Here is a 22,477-nt window from a genome sequence, read left to right as displayed (position 1 = left end):
TCAGCGATCGATTGGGTTTTTGGACGTACGGTGGTGTGAGGGAGGGGATGAGAGGAGGTAGGAAGGGGGGGGGGGGGTATATTTATGCCTCAGGTTGCAGAGGGAAGGAAAACGTTTGAAGCCATGCATGCAAAACAGGTGCGAAGCCGTTATCGTTATTAGGACCTATTAAATGGGAGTTTGCCCGATAATCCCTCGCAAAAACGATCGTGCAATAGCAACCGCTTATTACACTTTTTTATTGGATTTTACTATTTATTATGTACAATAAAAAAATATGAACAATAAGATGCATCCAACACTAATGAAACCTTTGGCGTTGATACCTTGGGGAGTATTTTTAGGTCCAAAATTCAAGCTCCATAAGAATCAAAAATTGAAAAATTTGTAGTCATTTTTGCCCTCCCGTTCACACGATCAGTATAGAGCAGATCGAGAGGGAAATGGATTTAAAAATACCTTTCAAAACAAGTTCTTCAGGGCCAGTTTTTGGGTAAAGCTGAATTTGAAATGCATTTGAATATATTCCAGTACCGCTGGAGCTGGAAGTTGTCCGACCGGACTGCTTGCATAATTGTTGCTCGGAGACGGTATCGAAAGCTTTCGCTATTGCAACTCAGCCGCTGTACTTTTTTGATGGTTCTATTAGTGCGTGATGATCGTTGGTGGTGCACCTTTGCCAATAAATCTTGATCTTCCGTCAAAGGGGAAGATGATGAACGTCGAGCTATCGTAAATATGTTCATCATCTTCTACCGTTGGATGATAGTCTGCCTTTATGATGATAAATCGATGCCCATCTGCCGGATGGCTGCCGAATATTTTAAACTTATTTGCGACTTCCATTTTGGGGAGTTCACAGTCACGGACGGGGAATAAATTACGCGGTGACAAACGCATTTCGTTTGGGTGCTTTGCACAAAACGGCCGGTAGACGTACGTCCATCTTCCCAGCTATACAAATCAGGTCTAGGTCATTCAGTGCGTCTTCGTACAAGCCCCGATCACCCATGAAACATAACGCAAAACCACAACGCACGATATTCCATGCGCTTGTTTGGCTAGATCGAGAGCGTTTCGATTCCGCATTGGGCAGTTTACGATCGTTCCGCCTGTTAGTCAACAGCGTTCATGTGGTGACTCGCTCAGCAGACTCGCTCAAACTCCTGCAGCATTATGCAATGCGCAGGGGTTTAAAATATTGTGGTCCAACCGAATGCACCACCACCGCGCACGAATGGCTGTTTTCCATTTAAATGACACCGATAAACGGGCCTATCCCTGCCTTTCGGAATCGATCTAATGCACTCTTGGTGCCTGTTCGTAACGCTGTGCTTTTAACGCTAACGCGATGGGGGGTTTGAAAGATGTCACCGTGTGGTAAAGAATGTTTGTTCCCTTCTCCGAGCGATGGAGCGCCGCACGATCGTTCGTCGGTGCATAACCGCAAGCGAAAAGATATTTCCGTAAGCTTTTCACAGGTGGAGCAGATTGAATGGTGCTAGCAGCTGGTGGGGGATGTGGCTTAAGCAACATATTAAGACACATGATCGTATATTGATCAATCGAATGAGGAAAAATATTCACCTTACCATGTTGAAATGTATAGGAGAAATTATTAAAAAATATATGATTTTGTTTTATTCAGGAGGGAATATAAAAAAAAAATTTGTTACAATATGTCTTGTTCAATTCCAACTGCAAAAATATCTTTCAATAACATTTTCATTCCCCAATGCATCCATTTGATTGCTCATTTTCGCTCCCTTCCTCCAAGCGGTGCCTTGCGATTGCGGAAGCTGATCGACACTTCTCTAATTACACGATCTCAACGGCGCGGTGACATAATTAGACGCCAAACCCACACCACTAATCGACAGATAATTGGGAAAGTTCGGAAAACCTGCAAATGGTCTCCCTAACGTTACGTCAATTTGCTTACAATGTGCTGCTAAACTTTTGGAATGATGAACGATTTATTGTTAGCGCAAACGATTTGACTTGACTTGGCTTAAGGTTGGCAAAACAATGGATTAATTGTTTGACTTTGAGGTCGGATCAGTTGGGCTTAAAATGTTGCCATTTTTTTTTTCTTTTCTTAAGCAGCTACGACATTATCAACCCATCTTTTCCGTTGCGCACACTAACCCACGTGGCGTCAACCGCGTGCATGGCATTCTTTAAATGTCCGCAGAAGCGTGGAGGGCATTTTTATTACCCGTACGATGAAAGGAGCCAAAACATAACAGGCAAAACAAACCGTACTATAAGGAAATACTGCATTTCCACACCACAGGCTGTTTGCAAGTGCGCGTGAGATGACAAGTACAAGGTCGTCCAGTTACTGTGATGCAGGTGATAGTACGTGGCCCGGGGGTGAAACTGGCTCACTCGGCCAGTGGTTGTGCATCCAACAGCTGAACCACACTCTGGTCGACATTCTGTCATCGCTGGTCACACCGGAGGGGGTCAATGCGCCAGTTCACTGCACGCTGCATCGCTGTAATGAGTCAGCTAGAAAAGGAATTCGATCGATACCGATCGACTCGTGCTCGACAGTTACTATCCGCAGCACCAAAGGGCGCACTAGTTAGGGCGCCTGCGAACGTTCAGCCAGGTTCGGAATTTCGTTGTCAAGTTGATGCCATGACATCTGCACGGTTAGTGGCGCGGTTCGTCCTCTAGCCTTCAGCCGGGTTGTTGTGTACGTACAGAACCCTTACGCACTAAGTAAAAGTGAATTTGTTGATCGAGTGCTGTCGATTGGCTGATTTTTTATGTCCCCTTAAGAGCAGAGACCTACTTTGAGATTCAATTGCAAGGGGAAGGGAAAATGGAAACCACAAAACATGCTTGACCAGTGCCATTTTATTTACCGAATGCTAGATGGTTCGCGAAAAGCTATATGTGTCTATTGATGCGTGCCTTAAACAGTCCCGTCCACTATTTGCACTGTTGCTGCTTGTTTTTGAGCTCGTGTGTGTGTGTTTGCTAAACGCTGAGAGGAAAATAGGCTTCGCATGCAGGCACTACACTACGAACACGAGGGCACACGAGATGAAGGATTGTCACTGCGTGCTGCACACGGTTGCATAAGGGACGGGCCAAACAACGACGCCATCCAATAACTGTTTACCGGTGCAAATGCGTTTGGCTGTCATGCTGCCATGCTAGCTTTTCTTTTTAAAGATCAAGGTGATCGTCGGTCGGTCGGTGTGATCGTGCGCGGATGTGTGTTTATTCGACGCAGGATGCACCTTTTACGATTTGTGTGTACGATTTCGCTAGTGGTCGAGGATCGTTGTGTAATCGATGCGATGCGTTACTTTCCTGGTTTTTACCACCTTAGTAACAGGGATTAAATTAGAAAGTGAATGCCACCTTCCTGTTCTTTCAGTATGCTGAGGTTACATTTGTTTACGATTGAAAAGTTCATAAAAATATATCCGTTTTGTAGTTTGTATGAAATATGGAACATTTTTCACGTCATTTTCCATTAATCGTTTACGCATTTTTCACCGATCTCATTCACCAGAAATGGCTCGATCGTTCGGACGGCTGTGTTGGCAGTCTGGCATTACGCTACCATGCGTGTCGAACAAGAAGCGACCATTTAATGCGTGGTTTCCTCGTCCGCACATTTGTAGGTCCTCTACGGTAGGACAGTTTTTGGAGGTGTTCCTCTCTTCTGTGTCATAGTCGGCCAGTGTTATGGATTCGGTGACAGAGCGGTTGAACTTTCTCCGGTGTTGCTGTTGCGTCGTGTTGCGGAAATAAAGGGAAGCCAAAGAGCTTAACCGTCTAGCAGAAAATATTGGGGCAACGTTGTGATCAATGATGAAAAGCAAATAAATGTGACAATTTGTTATTATTAAATATTTCAACTGGATTTTTCTAAATAAAATGATAAATGATAAAATAATAAAATGATAATGATAAAATGATAAATGATAAATAAAATAAAATGAACCTTAAGTATGGGCGATTTACATCCACAAAATTATTTTCATTAATTATATTGCATCTGAATAAACAATATTTATATTTCATTTGCATTCAGGAGTCAAATTTGTATTTCATTGTATTCAACTGAAATGAATAAATGAATTCGATTCAACTTGTGATAATATTAATGCCAATTTGAAAGCTCATCAAACCATGCTCGGCAGTATCACCTTGATAATATAACTTATTTCAGTATGTAGTTACCAAAAATAGACAAACCATTTACAGGAAGTCCCCGAGATATGCGATACTTCTTATACGCCGATTCGAAGATACGCAGCGAAATTGGACAGTTTTTTGAGCAAATTATATGAATTTTAAACAATTGTTAAATGCCGATTAGTCGAATTCTAAAAATCACTTCTTATCAGTGGTTTCTGCTCGCTCCGCATTAATAGCGTATATCAGGGACAATCTGTTCTGGACTGGAGGATATGCTCATATAGCTAACTTCCTCCGTGGTCGAGCGTCATTCGATATTGTTTGTTGATGATGTAGCAGTTGTAGCAGTAGTTGACTTAAATGGACACTTTTACTTAGCAGCGTTAGTTGAGGGTTGCGGTTATCAATTTTTAGTTTAATTTGGCGAGCATTGTCCTCGAAAAAAAGTGTTTACTTGATCGTATTTAAACTTATGGTGAGTTGCACAGTTGGTTTTTTTTTCAGAAATAAAAACGAATCGCAATAGTAACCTTTACCATCAATGCTAGAGCTAGAACCTTACAAGATTATAGATGTGTGCACGGCCAGAGCGTGACCTAATCGTTGTATATACTAGTGTTGGGGATGTAATAAGTAAGAGATTAGGTTAATGTAAGAATAATTGTAATACAAAGTTTAGTCTAAGCACGTAAGCCGTCTCAGCAACATCATTATTTATTTGCGTCAATGTACAATATGAATAGGCTAAAAATAAAAATAAAAAATCTACTTTGTTTTTGTCATTAAAATATCCAACAACTCCCAAAACTCATAACCGGTACACACCTATACTATATACACCTGCCGAAACTATAATTTGATAGGATGATGAAATATGTAGCTATTTTTTTAGAAGTAAAAAAAGACATAAAAACCAGACTTCTACTTACAACTGTTTTTTTAATTAATTTTTGTACTGAATTTGAGAATGTTCTTATACTTGGAAACGTGTTCGTGGATTGCAATCAACGTTACATAATTTAAGCAGGGCATAAGTGGGCTCAGTATTATTAGTGTTACAATAAATTCGATTGTGTAAGAAGATTTATTATTTAATGATCACGTTTTAAAGGCGAAAGTATGGTTTATGTTTTTCTCCAAATTTGACAAACATAATAAATTAAGGACAAATTTTCCATTTATCATAAGACTGCATCATAAAAAAATTTCCACAAAAGAGAATATTGCGAGCTCCCAAATTACAAAACAAAAGACAACGCAGTGAACTGGGAATTATTCAAACTATGTTATCGTTTTTGTTTTTTAAATGATTTTGGTTTCACACTAAATGAGACACTCAATATGTACTATTAAATTACAATTACAGCAGGACATGTATTGGAGTGCATACAAAACTTTCATGTTCAACAGACGCACAAAAAATACATTATTTTCAAATATTTTATAAAATAGAAATATATTATTTCTACAACTGCATAAGAGCTAAAGAGCTTTTAAACAAACAAAGTCCCGCTGAGTTTGGCCTCCATAAGCTTCTACATTCCATCGTGGAGAGATAGCAGCTCAGAAAGCTCAACAACGCCTCACACGGCTCAACCGTACAAAACCGAAACCAAAATCAAGGAAGTGCCCGGGTGCAAATAAGTTGCATTTTTCACGCGAACCATTTGACTTTGGCAGCACGGTTAGTGTGTGTGTGTGTGTGTTTTGGTGTGTCCCAAAATTAGAACCGATCGCACGATTCGTGTGCGTGTGGGCTTCGATTGCGTTCGCCTGTGAGTAACGCACGGGCAAAGAATTGCCAGAATCGGTTTGATTTGGCGATCTTCGCACCGACCCAAACATTCACCTTTCCCCGCCACCCCCAAAAATGGCCTAGCCGTGGGCGTCTGGCGGAAACAGTTTGGCACCTTGCACCGGTCCGGGCGCTGCTTCGGGTGCGTTAAAATTAGAAAGTGATCACACCCGCACGTCATTGACAATGAAATTGCGCCCTTCGGATTATTTAAAAGTCTCACCGCTCAGGGCCATCCAACGCTAGTTCACCGACGACTGCCGCAGGTCCTTGAACGTGGTGATCGAACAGATCGAAGCAAAGATTTGCTAGTGCTAGACAACTAGTGGAAAGTTGGAGAAGGCTACAAAGGGTGAAAGTGGTATCGAGTGTGAGTTCCTAACCAGCGCGCGTGAGTGACGAATCCCGTTCCCAGGAAGCGTCCAGGATGGTACGCAAGCAAAACAGCGAAGAGGTGATCCCGCAGGTGATCGTGACGGAGCAGGAGCAGCAGCCGGGCGGCGATGGCGGGCGTTCGATGTCGCGCGAAGGCACCTACTCGCGGGAACCGTCCCGGGAGCGCAGTTCCCGCTCGGTCTCGATCTCGCGCCTCCGGGTGGACGATCCGCTGCGCAAGGAGATGATGCTGGTGCGCGAAAAGTCGCCGTTCGAGATTGGGGAGAACCGCAACGTGCAGGTCGCCTCCTGCAAGGCCATCATCGACAAGGCGCTGGTGATGGACGTGTCGGGCGGTGTGACGAACGTGGACGAGTACATCTCGCTCTTCTTCTCGTCCGGCTGCGTCATCGACGAGGCGTCCTGCAAGGACATCTCGACCGCAGTCGAGGTGACCATCATCGAGGAGGAGGAGGAGCGGCCCGAGCTGGTGGTGATGCCGCTGGTCGAAGAGGAACCGCCGGCGGTCGACGAATCTCAGGACAAAAAAAAACTTCGACGGACCAACTTGAAGATAGCCGCGAAAACGAACCCCCAGCGGTGGCTGATGCGGCGGCCGGTGATGGTGACGTAGCGGCTGCCGAAGACACCGAACCGTTGGAGGGTGAACCGATTGAAGGCGACGAGCAGGCGGTGGACGAGGCGGACGGTGCCGGCGAGGGCGAGGAGGTGCCGGCAGCGCGCGAGCTTGAGCCGACGGGCGCAGTCGCAGCCGCCGACGGCGAGCCGAACGACGATGAATCTGATTTAAAAGAGGACGGCGACGAGTCCGAGGAGTCTTATAGCGAATCGGAGGAACTATCGTCAGAACTATCCTACTCCTACAGCGACATGTCCGTGGACGAAGTGGATCCCTCCCAGTGGCGCGTGTTCCACGAGGATGAGGACGAGATCGCGCTGATCAAGTTCGAGCAGGAGGAGAAAACGCCCGAGCCAACGGAGAAGGAGAAGGACGCCGAGTTCCAGCGACTCCGGAAGGCGTCGCGACCACCGCTATACCTCACCAAGCTGACGGACCGGAGCGCCCCGGCCGGCTCCACCATCAAGCTACAGTGCACGGTCGAGGGCCAGGAGGTGACGGTGCGATGGCTCAAGAACGATCAACAGATTGAGCGGACGCCCAACCTGCAGACGTCCGCCGCCGACGGCCTGTACACGCTCACCATCAAGCACCTGAAGCACTCGGACGCGGGCGAGTACAAGATACTGGCGAAGAACCGGGGCGGCGAGATACCGTCGGTGGCGCACGTCAAAGTGTACGACGCGATCAAGCCCAAGTGTCAGTTGCCGTTCTTTGTGAAAATCAGAGGTAAGTGTGATGACGTGCTGCTGCTGCGGCCGCGAGAGCGCTGGCGTTGTGTAATCTATGTTTGCTTCTTTCCCCAGACTACTTCCACCATGCATTGAACGACCTCGTGATCGAGGCTAGGATCATGTTCCAGAAGGAATATGAACCAACCATCACCTGGCTGAAGGACGGGGAACCGATCGTGCTGGATCAGCGGATCGGGGCCACCTTCGAGGGGGAGGAAATCTTCCAGCTCAACATTTACGACCCGACGCCGGAGGACAGTGGCCGGTACACGTGCATCGCCGAGAATGAGGCGGGCCGGTGCCAGATGTCCCACACGGTCGACTTCGTGGACAAGGTGCCGTACATGCGGCTGCCCGGCATCACCAACGCCGACCGGAAGCTGCTGACGGAGGAGGAGATCGAGGAGCGCAAGCGCGAGGAGCTGCGCATCAAGACGGAGGCGAAGGAGCGGCTGGCGGGCGGTGGCCGCACGGCCCGGGGCGGCGACGACGTGCACGAACCGTACGAGTCGGAATCGTACGTGATTCGCGACTCGAAGAACAAGCTCGCGTGGGCCGGGCAGCTGCACAACGTCACCACCACGAAGGGTGCGATCGTGAAGATGACCTGCTCGGCGAATGGGCCGCTGCCAATGTTCAAGTGGCAGCGGAATGGGCGCGCGATCGACTTTGGCGATCACGTGAAGCTGATGAACAGTGGCGCGATCGGGCAGATCGTGATCAACGGCGTGACGCGCAAGGATGCGGGCGAGTACACCTGCACGGCGAAGAACAGCCACAACGAGATCAAGACGACGTGCGTGCTGAAGGTGATCACGCTGCCGTCGGCCGAGACGACGCCGGCCACGTTTACGCGCGCGGTCAAAGGTAGGTCGTGGAGGGGGGGGGGGGGGGGGGGGAGACGTCGTGGACCTAGCAGGGATGCCATCTAACGCGCTCGCTCGCCTTCTGTTTTGTTTGCCTCCTTGCAGAGTTCTACGACATCCGGGCGGACGATCTCGTGCTCGAGGTGAACGTGCATGGTCTGCCGAAGCCGACGATCAGCTGGCAAAAGGACGGCGAGGACATCGTGCTCGGCGACAAGCTGCTGATCAACCGCGAACCGAACGGCGTGTACCAGCTGTGCATCCACAAGCCGGCCCCGGCCGACTGTGGCGTGTACGAGTGCCGGGCGGTCAACTCGGCCGGCACCGCCAAGGTGTCGCACGAGGTGAGCTTCACCTCGAAGGATAAGCTGATCCACGTGCAGCACATCGAGCACGCGGACTACTTTAAAAGGCGGCTCGAGGAGAAGGAAGCGGCCAGTCTACTGTTGACGGCGGAACCGACTCCACCAACCGACCAGCAGCAGCAGCAGCAGCAGCCGGCTAGCCAAGCCCAGTCACAGGCACAGCAGCAAGCGGAACCGGCGGCCACAGGCGAGCCAGTGCCACCGGCCGAACCAGCAGAAGGAGAAGCCGGCGAAGTAGATACAGAAGCGCCGGCACCAGAAGCTACTGCACCAGAGCAGACGGCAGCAGCAGCAGCTCCAAAGCCAAAGTTCAAGGCAATGCCGGGCCGCCGCCGCTTCGAGGATGGGCCGGTGGAACCGTTCGTGATACGCGACTCCAAGAACCGGCTGATGTGGGAGACAAAGCTGAAGAACCAAACCGTGCCGGCCGGCAAATCGATCAAGCTGACGTGCAGTGTGACTGGGCCGCAGCCGACCTGGCGCTGGATGAAGAACGGCAAGCCGCTGGTCTGGAGCAAGAGCGTGGTGAACGCGACCAAGGTCGAGTTCGGGTGCGTGCGCATCACGCCGACGACGGTGGCCGACTCGGGCGAGTACACGGCGTACGCGAAGAACAGCTTCGGCGAGATCGAGTGCTCCTGCACGGTGACCGTGTTCGCGACGGAAAAGGACATCGAAACGGTGCCGACGTTCACGCGGGTCATCGGTAAGGTCGTTGTGGTGGATTGGATGGGGTTAGGAATTGAGGTACTGATGCCAACCCTTTTTCGTCGTTGCAGACTACTACGACTCTCTAGTGGACGATCTGATCCTGGAGGTGCACGTGCGCGGTGTTCCCGATCCGAAGCTGACCTGGGAGCGGGACGGGATGGAGTTTACCAACGAGACGGATCGCGTGATCATCTCCCGCGAAGGCAACGGCGTGTACCGCTTGAGGTAAGTTGAGTGATCTGACTGACTGACTGATCCTATTTTTATAGAGACTTTGAGATCTCGCTCATTCAGATCTGATTTAACGCGATTCCCAATCCCCTTCTTCGTAGCATCCACAATCCGGAAAAGCTCGACGGTGGCAAGTGGGTCGTAACGGCCAAGAACCACGCCGGCGAGGAGAAGCTGAAACACTCGGTCACGTTCAAGGGGCGCGAATTCTACCAGAGCCAGCTGACGCACGGTATCTACCATGCGGACAAGCAGATCACGCGCTCGGAAGAGGACGGCTTTGTGTACGGTACGCGGTCGCGCTCCGTGTCCCGTGCACCCTCCGTCGCTCACCAGGCCGGCCCCGAGCCGGACATTTCGGCCGTCGTCGAGGCGCTGGCAGCGGTGGAGGCGACCACCGAGGATGCGCCCGCTGCCGGAGCGGCCGCCGAAGGTGCCGAGCCGGCTGCGGATGCAGCGGACGCACCGGAAGAACCGAAGAAGAAGAAGGAACCGAAACAGTGGCGCAAGAACTTGCAGGGCCTGCTGAAGGGCCGCATCCCCGGCCCGATCGCGGAGGAGCCCACCAAGCACAAGGTGGTGGAGGTACTGCAGAAGCTGTACTTTGAGGCGAATCTGAAGAACCAAACGGTGGCGGAGGGATCGCAACTGAAGCTGGTGTGCTCGTGCGTCGGTCCGAAGCCGACGATCAAGTGGTTCAAGAACAACATTCCCCTCGTCTGGAGCAAGAACGTGAAGAACGACACGAAGATGGGCGTCGGCGCAGTGCACATCCTGTCGGCCGAGCTGAACGACTCCGGCACGTACAAGTGTACGGCGAGCAATGCGGTCGGCGAGGTGGAGACGACCTGCAAGGTGATCGTGTACCCGGTGCCGGAGAAACAGCACGTTGCGCCGAGCTTTGTGCGCAATGTTAAGGGTAAGTGCTCGCGTTGTTTGTTTGCAGAGGAGAGCACGATCCTCATTGGAGTTTGTTTGTCTTTTTTCTCCCCTAGAGCACTACGACATCCAGACGAACGATCTGGTGCTGGAGGTGAACGTGCGCGGCAACCCGATGCCCACGATCAAGTGGCTGCGGGACGGCATCGATCTGGTCGATCCGACGGGTGAGAAGTTCTTCCCGATGCGCGAACCGGGCGGTGTGTTCAAGCTGACCATCCACGACCCGCAGGCGAAGGACGAGGGCCAGTACGCTTGCGAGGCCACGAACGTAGTCGGCAAGGACGTGCTGCGCCATGCCGTCCGGCGCATCATGGAGCGCAAGATCGCCGAAAGCCACGTGTTCGGCATTCGGTACCACGACCCGAACCTGATGAAGCACGGCGTGTACGAGGAGCCGCCGAAGCCGGAACCGGCTCCGAGACCGCACCGGGAGTTTATCTTCCTGGAGGACGGCTCGTACTACATCCGCGGCCAAACGCCCGAGCATCTGTGGGAGTGGGAAACGGATACGAGCGCGCCGAGCGAGTACGAAGATTACGTGTCGCCGGAACCGGAGCCCGAGCCCGAGGTGCCCGAGCCGGAACCCGAGCCGGAACCGGCACCGGTCGAGAAGGTACCGTCCCGGTCGCCGTCGCCCGACTTTTTGATCAAGACGCCGCCACCGCCACCGCCCAAGCAGCCGGAACCGGTCGAGGCGGACGATGAGGATGAGGATGAGGAGGACGAGGATGAGGAGGAGGCACCGCCGCCACCGCCGAAGCGTGGCCCGAAGATTAAGAAGCTGCGCAAGAAGCGCGTCCCGCAGCCGCAGGTCGTGCCGGAAGAAGAGGCGGCGATCGCTGCACCGGCCGCACCGGTACCGGAACCGCCGAAGGAGGTTGCTGCTCCACCGGTGGAAGTGGCAGCTCCCGCCGAGGGAGAACCGGCTGAGGATAAGGACAAGCTGCGCAAGGAACGGTATCTGCGCCTCTTCCCCGAGCTGAACCCGGACGAAGCGAAGCGCGTTGATGCGCGGGCGGTGTTGCGCTTCGGCAGCACGCTGCACGACATCAACATCGTTGAGGGTAAGCCGGTGCGTCTGTTCTGTACCGTGCTCGGCTCGAAGGCCGACTTCAAGTGGTACAAGAACGGCGAACCGATGGAGTTCACCAAGCAGATCAAGAACCTGTCCGACGCGCAGGAGGGCACGGGCGTGATTGCGTTCAACAAGGCGTCCCGGGACGACACCGCCGACTACGAGGTGGTCGTGAAGGACAAGTCGGGCGCCGTCATCCGCGGTACCTGCCGGCTGAACGTGCTGCCGGCGCCGGTGCGCATCCCGGTGGCGGAGGGCGAAGCGCCGCGGTTCGTGCGCTGCATGACGCAGCACTACGATCTGCGCGTGGACGATCTGGTGCTGGAGACGCAGATCAAGGGCACGGGACCGATCAAGGTGGAGTGGTTCCTGGACGGCATCATCATCGAGAACAACGAGAAGTTCATCCAGATCCGCGAACCGCACGGCATCCACAAGCTGTGCCTGCACAATCCGCAGATCCGCGACAACGGCCGGTATCTGGTGAAGGCGAGCAACGACTTCGGCACGGAGGAGCTCAAGTACACGCTGCGGTTCGAGGGCAAGGCGGCCGCGATGCCGATGTACCACATGCACCACGCGGACAAGCGCCGCACGTTCGAGGAGGAGAAGGTGGTGGAACCGAGACAGCACCGGGAGGTCGTCTTCCTGGAGGATGGCTCGTACTATCTGAAGGGTCAGACGCCCGAGCGGTTCTGGGAGTGGGAGACGGACACGGAGGCGGAAAGCGAGTACGAAGAGTACGTGCCCGGTGACACCACGAGCGAGGAGGAGGAGGCCGAAGCCGAGGAACAGCCGGAAGCCGAGGAACAGCCGGCGGAGAAGCCGGCAACGCCGGCCAAAACCCCGCAGCCTGCCCCGCCAGCGGCAGACGAGCAGGAAGAGGTAGCGGAAGAAGCGGAGGAGGAAGAGGAAGAGGTGGAATCGCCCCCGAAACCGGTCAAGCGCGGTCCGAAGATCAAGAAGCTGCGCCGCAAGCTGCCCAAGCAGCCGGCCCCCGAGCAGGTGGTGGAGGAACGGCCGAAGGAGGTGCCGCGCCAGCGGGAACCGCAGCCGGGCGCCCAGCCGAAGGTCAAGCTGAGCCAGCTGATCTCGAGCGGCAAGAGCCTGGCACCGCCCGAGGTGCCGCGCGTCAAGCGCTGGAAGAAACCGATCGAGGTCGAGTTCATCTCGCATCTGCGCAGCGGCACGATCAAGAAGGGCAAAAACCTGACGCTCAACTGCTGCTGCTCGGACGCGGCCAAGATTGAGGTTACCTGGCTGAAGGACGACGAGCCGCTGGTGATGGGACCGCGCTGCCGCAGTGACGTCACGCGCCAGGGCTACTGCACGCTCGATCTGGTCGACCTGCGGCTGGAAGACACGGGCGTGTACAAGTGCGTCGCTAAGACGGCGAACGGTACGGCGACCGACTCGTGCCGCATCACCGTGTTCGAGCTGGAGAAGAAGGACGAGGTTGAGCTGGTGCCGCCGACGTTCATCACACCGCTGAGAGGTAAGTGCGCTTGATGCGATCGCTTTTTGCAGCTCCTAACATTGCCCCTCTTCGTTGCTCTTCTCCCTCTTCCCCCCGAACAGAACTGTACCATCCGACGACGAATGATCTGCACCTGGAGATCCGGGTGCGCGGCAACCCGGTGCCGACGTTCCGCTGGATGTACGACGGCATCCCGATCCTGCAGAGCAACGCCAAGTACGAGATCTTCAACCAGCACTACTACGAGAACCGCACCAAGATCACGACGGTGCAGCTGATCATCAACGATCCGCAGCTGCGCGACAGCGGCAAGTACACGCTGATCGCCAGGAACGACGTCAAGTCGGTCGAGATGTCGCGGCAGGTGTCGATCCCGCTCCGCTTCGACCAGCGGGTCCAAACGCACAAGCACAAGCGCATGGACGACGTGGTGGTGGAGAACGAGGCGCCGCGCGTCCTGCCGAAACCGCCCACGCCCGAACCGGAACCGGTACCGGAGGAGCCCGTGCCGGAACCGACCGAAGGGGACGAGCAGCCGGAGGAGGAGGAGGCGGAGGAGGAAAAGGAAGACGAGGAGGATGAGGAGGAGGAGGAGTAGGGGGACGGTTGCAAAGGGCAGCTTTCTACTATAGGCTTAAGGTTGTAGACCGTTTAAGACTGTTTTTATCTATTTGTGCAGCCCAGTTTTTCTACTTGTAAATGATGGCGCTCGCCGTCCATAACTGTGTGTGCGTGTTTTGATGTGCTTTAGATAATAAAATAAATATTCACTCGCGAGAATGTGATAAAGAAAGGTCTTGTGTCTTGGTGGCTTTTCTTTGTGACCTCAAGCAGCAGTTTGCCCAGTTTTGAGCAAACTTCATATCCGAAAAGATTGAAATCGATCCATGTTCGGCATTGTACAATCAGTAATCAAATTCCATACATTAATTTCCAAAAATTTGATTGCTCAAGGTGATGAGGTAATGCAAACCGCAAATGAGCTAATCATGCAGTACGTAAATTGCTCGGCAGATAGATTATCTGCTAAAATTACATAAGATACCGATCGATTGGCGATCTTACCGTTTGCGTCCTTGTGAATCGATGGCCCGATCGTAACCTTGATTAGATTTTCCGGCATTGCACTGCATCGAGCAATTCCATTTCAATGTTACACAAATTGTGCAAAAGCATCGGAGGTCGAGATGAGAAGAATGAATGAGAAGGGATGAGTTTGTTTAGTGCTTTTAAGTGAATGCACGAACTGCGTTCACCTAACTATTTTTCTGTAATTCTTCCGTTCGTCTACATGTGTTGAAATTTGCCCGTTAAACTGATGAAAGATTGATCAATTAGACAGGCTGTTTTGTGGACAATTCCCCATAGAGATTAGCACGAGAATGAGAGATCGAATGCAGTTGACAAGGTACAAAGGATGTGATGCTGCTCTGGTTCAGAACTTTTAGAACAATTAACTGGTTGGTCTAAATACTTTGAAAAAGAACGATGTTTGGAAGTCTAATCGAAAGAAGGTTTGCACACGTGAAATTGATCCATAGAAGACTTGTTATATTGTTGATTGGTTATGATACGGACGGAGCGTGATCACGTACCCAGTTTGCCCTATTTTCTCACAGCAGCAAAACTACAACAAAGCTGCTACGTTTCTTAGCAACCACGTTGCTATGTTTGGGATGGAAATTAATACCGATCTGTACATGATCGCACACCACACATCCGATCGGCGCTCTGTCACACGCTGTTTTGGGGATGAGTTCATTCGCTAATAAACTCACAACGCAACACAAGGGAAAAGTCCCGTTTTGCTCTGTTTATGTTTGTTTTCGGAGGTTTGCGGGTGGTGATTATGTTGGACATGGGTGAGCAAAAAACGTATCTCACTGTGCAACAATTCTCAGCTTTGTAGCTCCCAATTGAAAGAGCAAACTTGAGAGGAGACTGTTTTTTTCGGAAACGATCGTCCACTTGTTTGCCCATGCCGAACAACTTCAAAAAAGGACACGGCAGGTCATCAGCCCTGTGCTTCATCAGGCAAGTTCTTGACTACCGCTCCTGAGCGCCTGCTAGCACATCCCCTTCCCCGGAGGCAAACTCAACAACTGTTGGTAGCGCTAAGTGTAGCAAACAACAACATACGAAAATTCGATTACATCCCGTCGCTTGGCGTGCGTACGCGTGTACCCCCGTGGAAGCAACTGTCTGTATGTTTAGAGCAACACGTGGACGAAGTGCGGAGTTGATTGCCGTTGAGGGTACAAAGTGACCATTGTGGAGGGTTTTGCGCGTTTTTAGACGCTACGTGCTCAGTTACCGCGGCACAAATCTCAGAATGAACCAACGCCACCGGTGGGCCGTTCCGCGCATTGAAGGAGTAAATAAGTAAATAAACAAAATTATTGCTCAATGGGAGGGGGGTGTTTTTTACATGGATTCTATTTTTTTTTCTCTACTCATTTCGGCTTTTGTTGTAGTTTGTATGTGTTTCTTTTTTTTGCGTGTGTTTCATTCGCATCCTTTTCCGCATGCTTCCCCCACTTGAAGGCGTTCGGGCAGCTTCTTCACTACAAACGCGCGGTTTCGCTAATTGTGTGAAGATTCTGTTGGAGGATCTTGGTGTACCGAAGGAGAGTGTATGTGTGTGTGTGTGTGTTTGATTTTTTACAACCAAACTCCTATATCGATGACTGCCGCTCGCGCTCTATCGATGTCAATACCAACGCAAAACGTTGAAGCTCCATCGTCCACTCGATCACCGTTCTATGGAGAACGACGTCCGAAGGCTTCACCGGGGCAGATGTCTTGATGCTGCGATATATCCCCACCACGCCACTTGTTGGCACATCGGCACAATTGTACAACATGGTACAAACCGGGATGGTACGTCCCAAGGCACGGCAAACTTTATATAAGTACGTGAAGCAACCGCGTCTAGGTGATAATTGCGGCACGTAACCGGCACTGTGCGCAGGCATCCGTAAAAATTCTCGCCACACTTGTGCAAAACCTTCCGGTGCAGTCCGGGAGCAGTCGGAACTCGCCAACCCGGTAGTAGTTAGCGGATCCCCGTACCAGTCGGATCGGAGTAGGACGTGATTGTTGGGCTGCTTCGGTAGAACGCGTCGGTCGCGCAGTACGCTAGACCAGTATGACATTCTTTCAAGCGGTAAGTGGACATTTAGGCTGCGAGATCACGCACGATCAGCGCCAGCCTTTGCATTTGCGGGGTGACAAAGTTCGGTGTGCGAAAAATTGCCCCCATCCTGCCGTGTACCACCCAGTGAGGCGGGTGATTTGATTTAGAATGCTATCAGCGTACCGGTAGGCATGTAGAGTGGCTAAGTAGTTTGTGATATGTGTTGCGCCACGGTTTAAGCGGTGTGTGACTTTACGGTATTTGTGAGATGATTGAAGCGGCTGGAAAGTGATAGCGAAATGATATTGCAAAGCAAAGACGTTCGTTCTTGAAAATAATGAATAGATAGTGTTTGTACGTCCTAAGTTTGATACGAAGAAATAACAAAAGTGTGAATGTGTTTTAGATGTGAAATAGATAGCTATAGAAATTACACTTCAGTTCTATAGAATATCTAAACGATATTGAACTTAGGATACGCAAAAGAGTCAAAGATACCTTAGGCTTAGGCGAGCCTTGGCCGACTTCGGATATTCGGGGAATAGAAGAAGATTTCAAAGATTCTGGTCAATTCTTATCATAAGTTTTGTCCACTTCTTCTAATATATCAAATTTGGTTAGGGAAAAATCGACTCACGTTCGCCTTTACACGAACTGATGTGAATACCATGCGTATACAGACCACCAAACTGCCCTTAAATTTCAACTAATATTATTATCGGTGATTTTAAACCATAGAGATCTCAATTTATAAGACACATCTCATGTAACATGTACCTAGTGTACTAAAACGGTAGGAAACCTAGAGAAGGATTTAGAATCTTGTCTTTCAACAAATTTACATGAATAATATATTTTTCGATGTGAAAAAAACAGGTACTTGCCAGGTATTTACGGTGATCTAATGCTAGACGCTTCGTTTTCCATCCAAAACATATTCTTTTACTTAGGATTAATTATCCTGATGTGGAAATAAATAAGATACAGATAATCTATCTCATCTAAAAGAAATAAGCAAACTAAAAACGGGTGCTGTCCTAAAAAAGAACAAAAAGAAGATGATAATATAGTTCATCATTTTAAAAATCCATATTCTAGACAACTTTTTATGACTTGTATAGTTTTTTACGCTTTCGTAAAGATCTTTGAGTGTTTTTGCAAGTTTTATGAATTTGTCGCACGATGTATTGATGCTGTTTTCCAAATAAGCTTGATTATGTCTCAAGATTTATAGTATTTTTCCCAACATATTTTGAATAGTTTGATACTAAATTGTCCATTTGAAGATGAAAAATACAAAAATATATGGAAAACAGAAAAATCCGTGCCAGTTTCAAGCCAGTTCAGTACCATAAGCAAACGTTTATAACCTACAGCATACATTATTATTATTAATACTTCATTAATATTGTTATTCAGCCACTTTCCCAAACTCAATCGAAGAGGAACAATAGTTGCAGTTGCCTAGATACAACAACGCTCATACAAGGTTGCATTAATTTATTGTAGGAGTATCCAACTCAGTTATGCGTACAATATGGCAAAATGTTCAAAAAAACATCCAAGGAAACCACCATTTCATGTCATTTTGACAATCGCTACGATCGTTCCCGAATTCGATCGAGTTTGAGAAAGTGGTTGATTAGTTCTTTGCGCCAATATCAATCAACAATTTTCGGAAAGAGATTTTCTGGTTCGGAAATGAAGCTAACATTGTAGAGTTGGAAATAAACTTTTAAAAATGCGATACAAATGTAAAGGATAGTTAAAGGATAAATTGAAATGAGTATCTATCTTCTATAATGTGTAACTTGATTGAATACACTAATTTGTTAATAGATAAGTGATCGCCCGTTTGATCGCACTCTTTCTTTCACCTTTCACCTAGGACATTTTGTTTAAGGACAAAACCCTCCATATTTCCGTTAAATTACCCATTTCGGTACATATTTACACAATCTACTGGAAGGCAGTCAATGCGTATTACACGATTTCTTAATATAATGTAATCGAACCAATCGATTCGACCCATTTCCACGCGCACACTGCCGATTGAAACGTCTATTTACGACACATTAGCCCCTTCGTTGCGATTTTGTTCTCGAGCGAAACATAAACAAAAAACCTTCATCCTCAACATCCCACAACAGCCACAACAACAAAAAGCTACATAAACGCCATGATTTCGCTACTTGCCTACTTACGTGCCAAAACATACACACACAACGCGCCACTTTTCGTTTCGATCAATAAATAGCAATTATCCTCCATCGGTTTACCCATCGTGTGTACCACAAATACTGGATTATCATTGCTCGTCTTATTTTTTTTTTTTTTGCTCCTATCGTACCGTCAATTGTGTCAATCAGTTAGCACCCCTTGTGGAATCGATGGTTTCGTTGTGGTTTTGGTGGTGTTTTTTGCACCACTTCTTTCCATTCTTAAAGTCTTTTGCGTTTGCTGGCGGGCTTGAGGGTGAAGCGTGCACACTTGCATACGATAGCAAATATTGAACACTCATCGTGCGCAAAGAGGGAGGGATGCTGTACGTACCAGGGGGTGGCAGTTGGTCGTACCTCGCGTTACATCCGGCCATCGTGCATTACCGTTTGTAGGTTAGAGCTGGGTTGACGTGCTTTGGCTCAATTGCCATCGACAGGGAAGCCACTTGACGGGAGCAGTAACAGGCTTTTTCGATACGAATGACGCCAGAGTTTGGTCGAGGATGAGTCCGAGCGTACTTTGAGGGTTTCCATTTGTTGTACATAAACCTTTTTTTTGCGCGCGCCCGACTGTTAATAGGTGCTGTAACGGTGGCAGCCAAACAACATAAAATGTGATTTTATTAAACAAGAAAGCATGAGATATAGAAAAAATACATGTGCTGGATTTCAAACAAAAAACAAACATGGTTGGAAAACTTTAACCTTGATCATAACCAAACCCTCCCCAAAAACGAGCTGTACTCACATACTCGAACATCGGTGCCAAGCAGTGGTACGCAACAGTTCATCGACCAAAGCCGACGTACTTCACCTCTCCGCCTGATTTCAAGGTAACGAAATTCGGCAATTCTCTCCCTCTAATGATCCCCGACCAACCGAAAACCTCATTGAATTACACTTCACCTGATCGACCGGTCCAAAAGATGCTGCCACCCAGCATGGTTTCCTTTCAATGGTGGACGCGCACTTGCGAGAATTATTAAAACAGCGCAATCGCGTCTCTGGTACGCTCAATCAGGGCAGGCGTGGAGAAAAGCTGACGGCGGACTTATAACACACCAAAACGACATGATCGATGATCTTTCGCGTTATGAGCAGGAGTTGTGCAATGTCCATGCTTCTCTTCATGAAGGTAAATTGCGCACACACACATCGTTTGGCCGTTCAAGTACTGCCCTGAAGAGATCAATTGTTTGCCATCATTTTTTAAATCGAATGGCCGCCCAATGGCGACTATGAGGGTAATGCAATGTGTTAAAAAATGCCATCGTGTCGACAGATGCAATTGGTAAACACGATCGAGTGTGATCATTAGGGTGGGACGATCCCGTCTCAAATATCCGTTTGTGATGCGTCCATTTGGAAGTGCAATTTGGCATGATCAAGCAGGCAGCGAAAACTTCTAAAATTATATCCCGCAACGACTATCTTTTGACAGTGTTTTCGTGTGTAGCGGCCGCAATCAGTTTGTAAACAAACAAAAACTCACACAAACAGTAGCTGTTTGCGTTTCCCATCCCGCGTGGACTCCCGTCCCTCACCAATCAGACATGTAAATTACTTGTTTCTATAGACGATCAATTAAATGTAATCATCAGTTCCGGGAATGGGGACCGCGATCATCCAAGCGAATGCTTCAAGTTTGCTCAGTTGAATGACTCCTTCTTTTCCCGTTTATCTTCCAGCTTGAAAAATCCTCCGCGGTGGAGTTGTACACCTACCTGACGCTGATCCTAGTATGTGTCCTGCTGTACATCTTCTCGGACTATCTGAAGATATGTGCGCTCGCGTTTCGTTTACCTGGACCGAAGTCCTATCCCATCATTGGCAACTGCTTGGACATCGCCCGAAAGGATCGTAAGGCTTTAGAGGAATTAAGCGATCAGCTTTCGAGGTGTAGTACTATACTCACCCTGCGCATTTCTTTTTGATTTCCAGTTATTACACGTGAGATGGCCCAAGCGTACAAAAACTATGGCCCGTTGGCGCGCGTTTGGATATTTGTCTTCCCAATGTTTGTCGTGTTCGATCCGAACGATCTGAAGGTGATCCTGTCCTCGAAGAAGCACACCAACAAATCCATGTTTTACAAGCTGCTGCACAACTTCCTGGGCCGTGGACTGATCACCAGCAGTGGTAGGTGTACTGTGTTGCTATATCGTTTTTGCTGCTAGATCACTATGGATCACGATGCATTTCGTGTTTCAGGACACAAATGGAGCTCGCATCGGAAGCTGATACAGCCATCGTTTAACATTGCAATACTGGAGAAGTTTATCGACACGTTCACGGACAGTGCATCGTTTCTGATCGACAAGCTGCCGAAGGAGGAAACGGTACTAAACGTTACCGAGTACGTGAACAATTGTGTGCTGGACATTCTGAATGGTAATAGATTGTGTATTTCTCGTCAATATGGCTTCTAACACCTAACTTTGCCTTTTCTAGAGGCTGTTCTGGGAGTGCCGGTGAAATCGGTCGATAAGAAAGAGATGGAACAGTCTCCCTTTAGACAGTGAGTATAAGCAAGTTTTTGAAAGCCACAAATATGTCTCACCCTCGAATACACATCCCACAGAGGCAAAGTGGTTGCACCGTACCGTATCACCCATCCGTGGCTGTTGTTTAACTCGATCTACAAACTTACCGATGCGGCAACTGCGGAACTCAACCAGAAGAAACAGCTCGATGACTTCTCCAGGAAGGTAAGGATGGTGTGACCTTCCGTAAGCTTCATTCGTTAACTTTGGTTCCTTGTAGATGATTCGTCGTCGACGTGAAATTCTGAAGACACTTTCTCCGTCCGATCGACGCTGTCTGCTGGACTTTATGATCGAGATCTCGAACGAAAACCCCGACTTTACGGAGGACGATATCATCGATGAGGCCTGCACGTTCATGTTGGCAGTGAGTGTTTACGCTTTGAAATATAACTTAAACTCCTGTGAAACTAACTGCTGTCTTCTTTCAGGGTCAAGATTCAGTAGGTGCTGCCGTTGCCTTCACACTGTTCCTTCTGGCCCGCCACCAGGACCAGCAGGCCAAGTGCTATGAGGAGATCGAACGGCACATCGGTACGGACTGCTCCAAGCCACCGTCGGCAGAGGGAATCCGCGAGCTGCGCCATCTGGAAGCGTGCATCAAGGAAAGCCTTCGACTGTACCCCAGCGTCCCGCTGATGGCAAGAAAGATCGGGGAAGATGTACGAGTCGGCAAGTACAACCTGCCGACCGGGACGGAGATTATGATCCTGCCGTACGCAACGCACCGCCTCGAGCACATCTATCCCGACCCGGAGCGGTTCGATCCGGAGCGCTTCGGTGATGGGGCACCGCATCAGAACCCGTACGCCTTCCTACCGTTCAGTGCGGGACCGCGCAACTGCATCGGCTACAAGTTTGCGTACATCGAGATGAAGACGGTCATTGCGCGAGTGTTGCAGAACTTTCACCTGTCGCCGGCACCGGGCAAGGAGGAGGTGCAGCCCATCTTCCGCATGACGTTGCGAGCGCGCGGTGGTCTTTGGGTAAAGATGACGCCGCGGAAAGTCGTTTCGTAGTCCGTAGCGTGGGATGGGGTTGACCAGTGTGGGTGTGAGCAGCGCGGGACCAGTGGGAAATGTGCGAATGGAAGGAACTAAAATAAGCGATAACTTGATAAGCCGGTCGGGGAAGCAATAAATTATGATTTCAATTTTATGAACACGTATGCACGGTCTTCTTTCCTTGATTAGGTGTA

The 22,477-nt window shown here is 49.6% G+C and overlaps 2 protein-coding genes across 2 annotated transcripts; both read left to right on the top strand.

The window, feature by feature from the left end:
* The first annotated feature begins 7,228 nt into the window (after positions 1-7,228).
* LOC1274273 (muscle M-line assembly protein unc-89) lies at positions 7,229-14,171 on the top strand. Its single transcript, XM_313369.6, has 7 exons — positions 7,229-7,706; positions 7,784-8,578; positions 8,683-9,648; positions 9,722-9,878; positions 9,986-10,803; positions 10,880-13,396; positions 13,480-14,171. Exons 1-7 carry the CDS (start codon positions 7,229-7,231, stop codon positions 13,974-13,976), a joined length of 6,228 nt encoding a protein of 2,075 aa, XP_313369.6. The 3' UTR covers positions 13,977-14,171.
* Positions 14,172-16,304: 2,133 nt separating this feature from the next.
* Positions 16,305-22,447, top strand: LOC1274272 (probable cytochrome P450 4aa1). The gene is made up of 8 exons (XM_313368.6): positions 16,305-16,544; positions 20,425-20,596; positions 20,678-20,875; positions 20,948-21,127; positions 21,188-21,254; positions 21,318-21,444; positions 21,500-21,646; positions 21,711-22,447. Exons 1-8 carry the CDS (start codon positions 16,527-16,529, stop codon positions 22,296-22,298), a joined length of 1,497 nt encoding a protein of 498 aa, XP_313368.6. The 5' UTR covers positions 16,305-16,526; the 3' UTR covers positions 22,299-22,447.
* The last annotated feature ends 30 nt before the right edge of the window (positions 22,448-22,477 follow it).

Source organism: Anopheles gambiae, chromosome 2 (genome assembly GCF_943734735.2).
Source record: "Anopheles gambiae chromosome 2, idAnoGambNW_F1_1, whole genome shotgun sequence".
Lineage (NCBI taxonomy): Eukaryota > Metazoa > Arthropoda > Insecta > Diptera > Culicidae > Anopheles > Anopheles gambiae.
This window is presented reverse-complemented; position numbering and strand designations above follow the sequence as displayed.

What these genes read in the sequence shown, in the direction of transcription:
- LOC1274273 (XM_313369.6), top strand. Translation starts at nt 7,229, where the DNA reads ATGTCCGTGGACGAAGTGGATCCCTCCCAGTGGCGCGTGTTCCACGAG. An exon ending in GTTCTTTGTGAAAATCAGAG is followed by an intron (nt 7,707 to 7,783) that starts GTAAGTGTGATG and finishes TTCTTTCCCCAG; the next exon opens with ACTACTTCCACCATGCATTG. An exon ending in CTTTGTGCGCAATGTTAAGG is followed by an intron (nt 10,804 to 10,879) that starts GTAAGTGCTCGC and finishes TTTCTCCCCTAG; the next exon opens with AGCACTACGACATCCAGACG.
- LOC1274272 (XM_313368.6), top strand. An exon ending in TCGATGACTTCTCCAGGAAG is followed by an intron (nt 21,445 to 21,499) that starts GTAAGGATGGTG and finishes GGTTCCTTGTAG; the next exon opens with ATGATTCGTCGTCGACGTGA. An exon ending in CCTGCACGTTCATGTTGGCA is followed by an intron (nt 21,647 to 21,710) that starts GTGAGTGTTTAC and finishes GTCTTCTTTCAG; the next exon opens with GGTCAAGATTCAGTAGGTGC.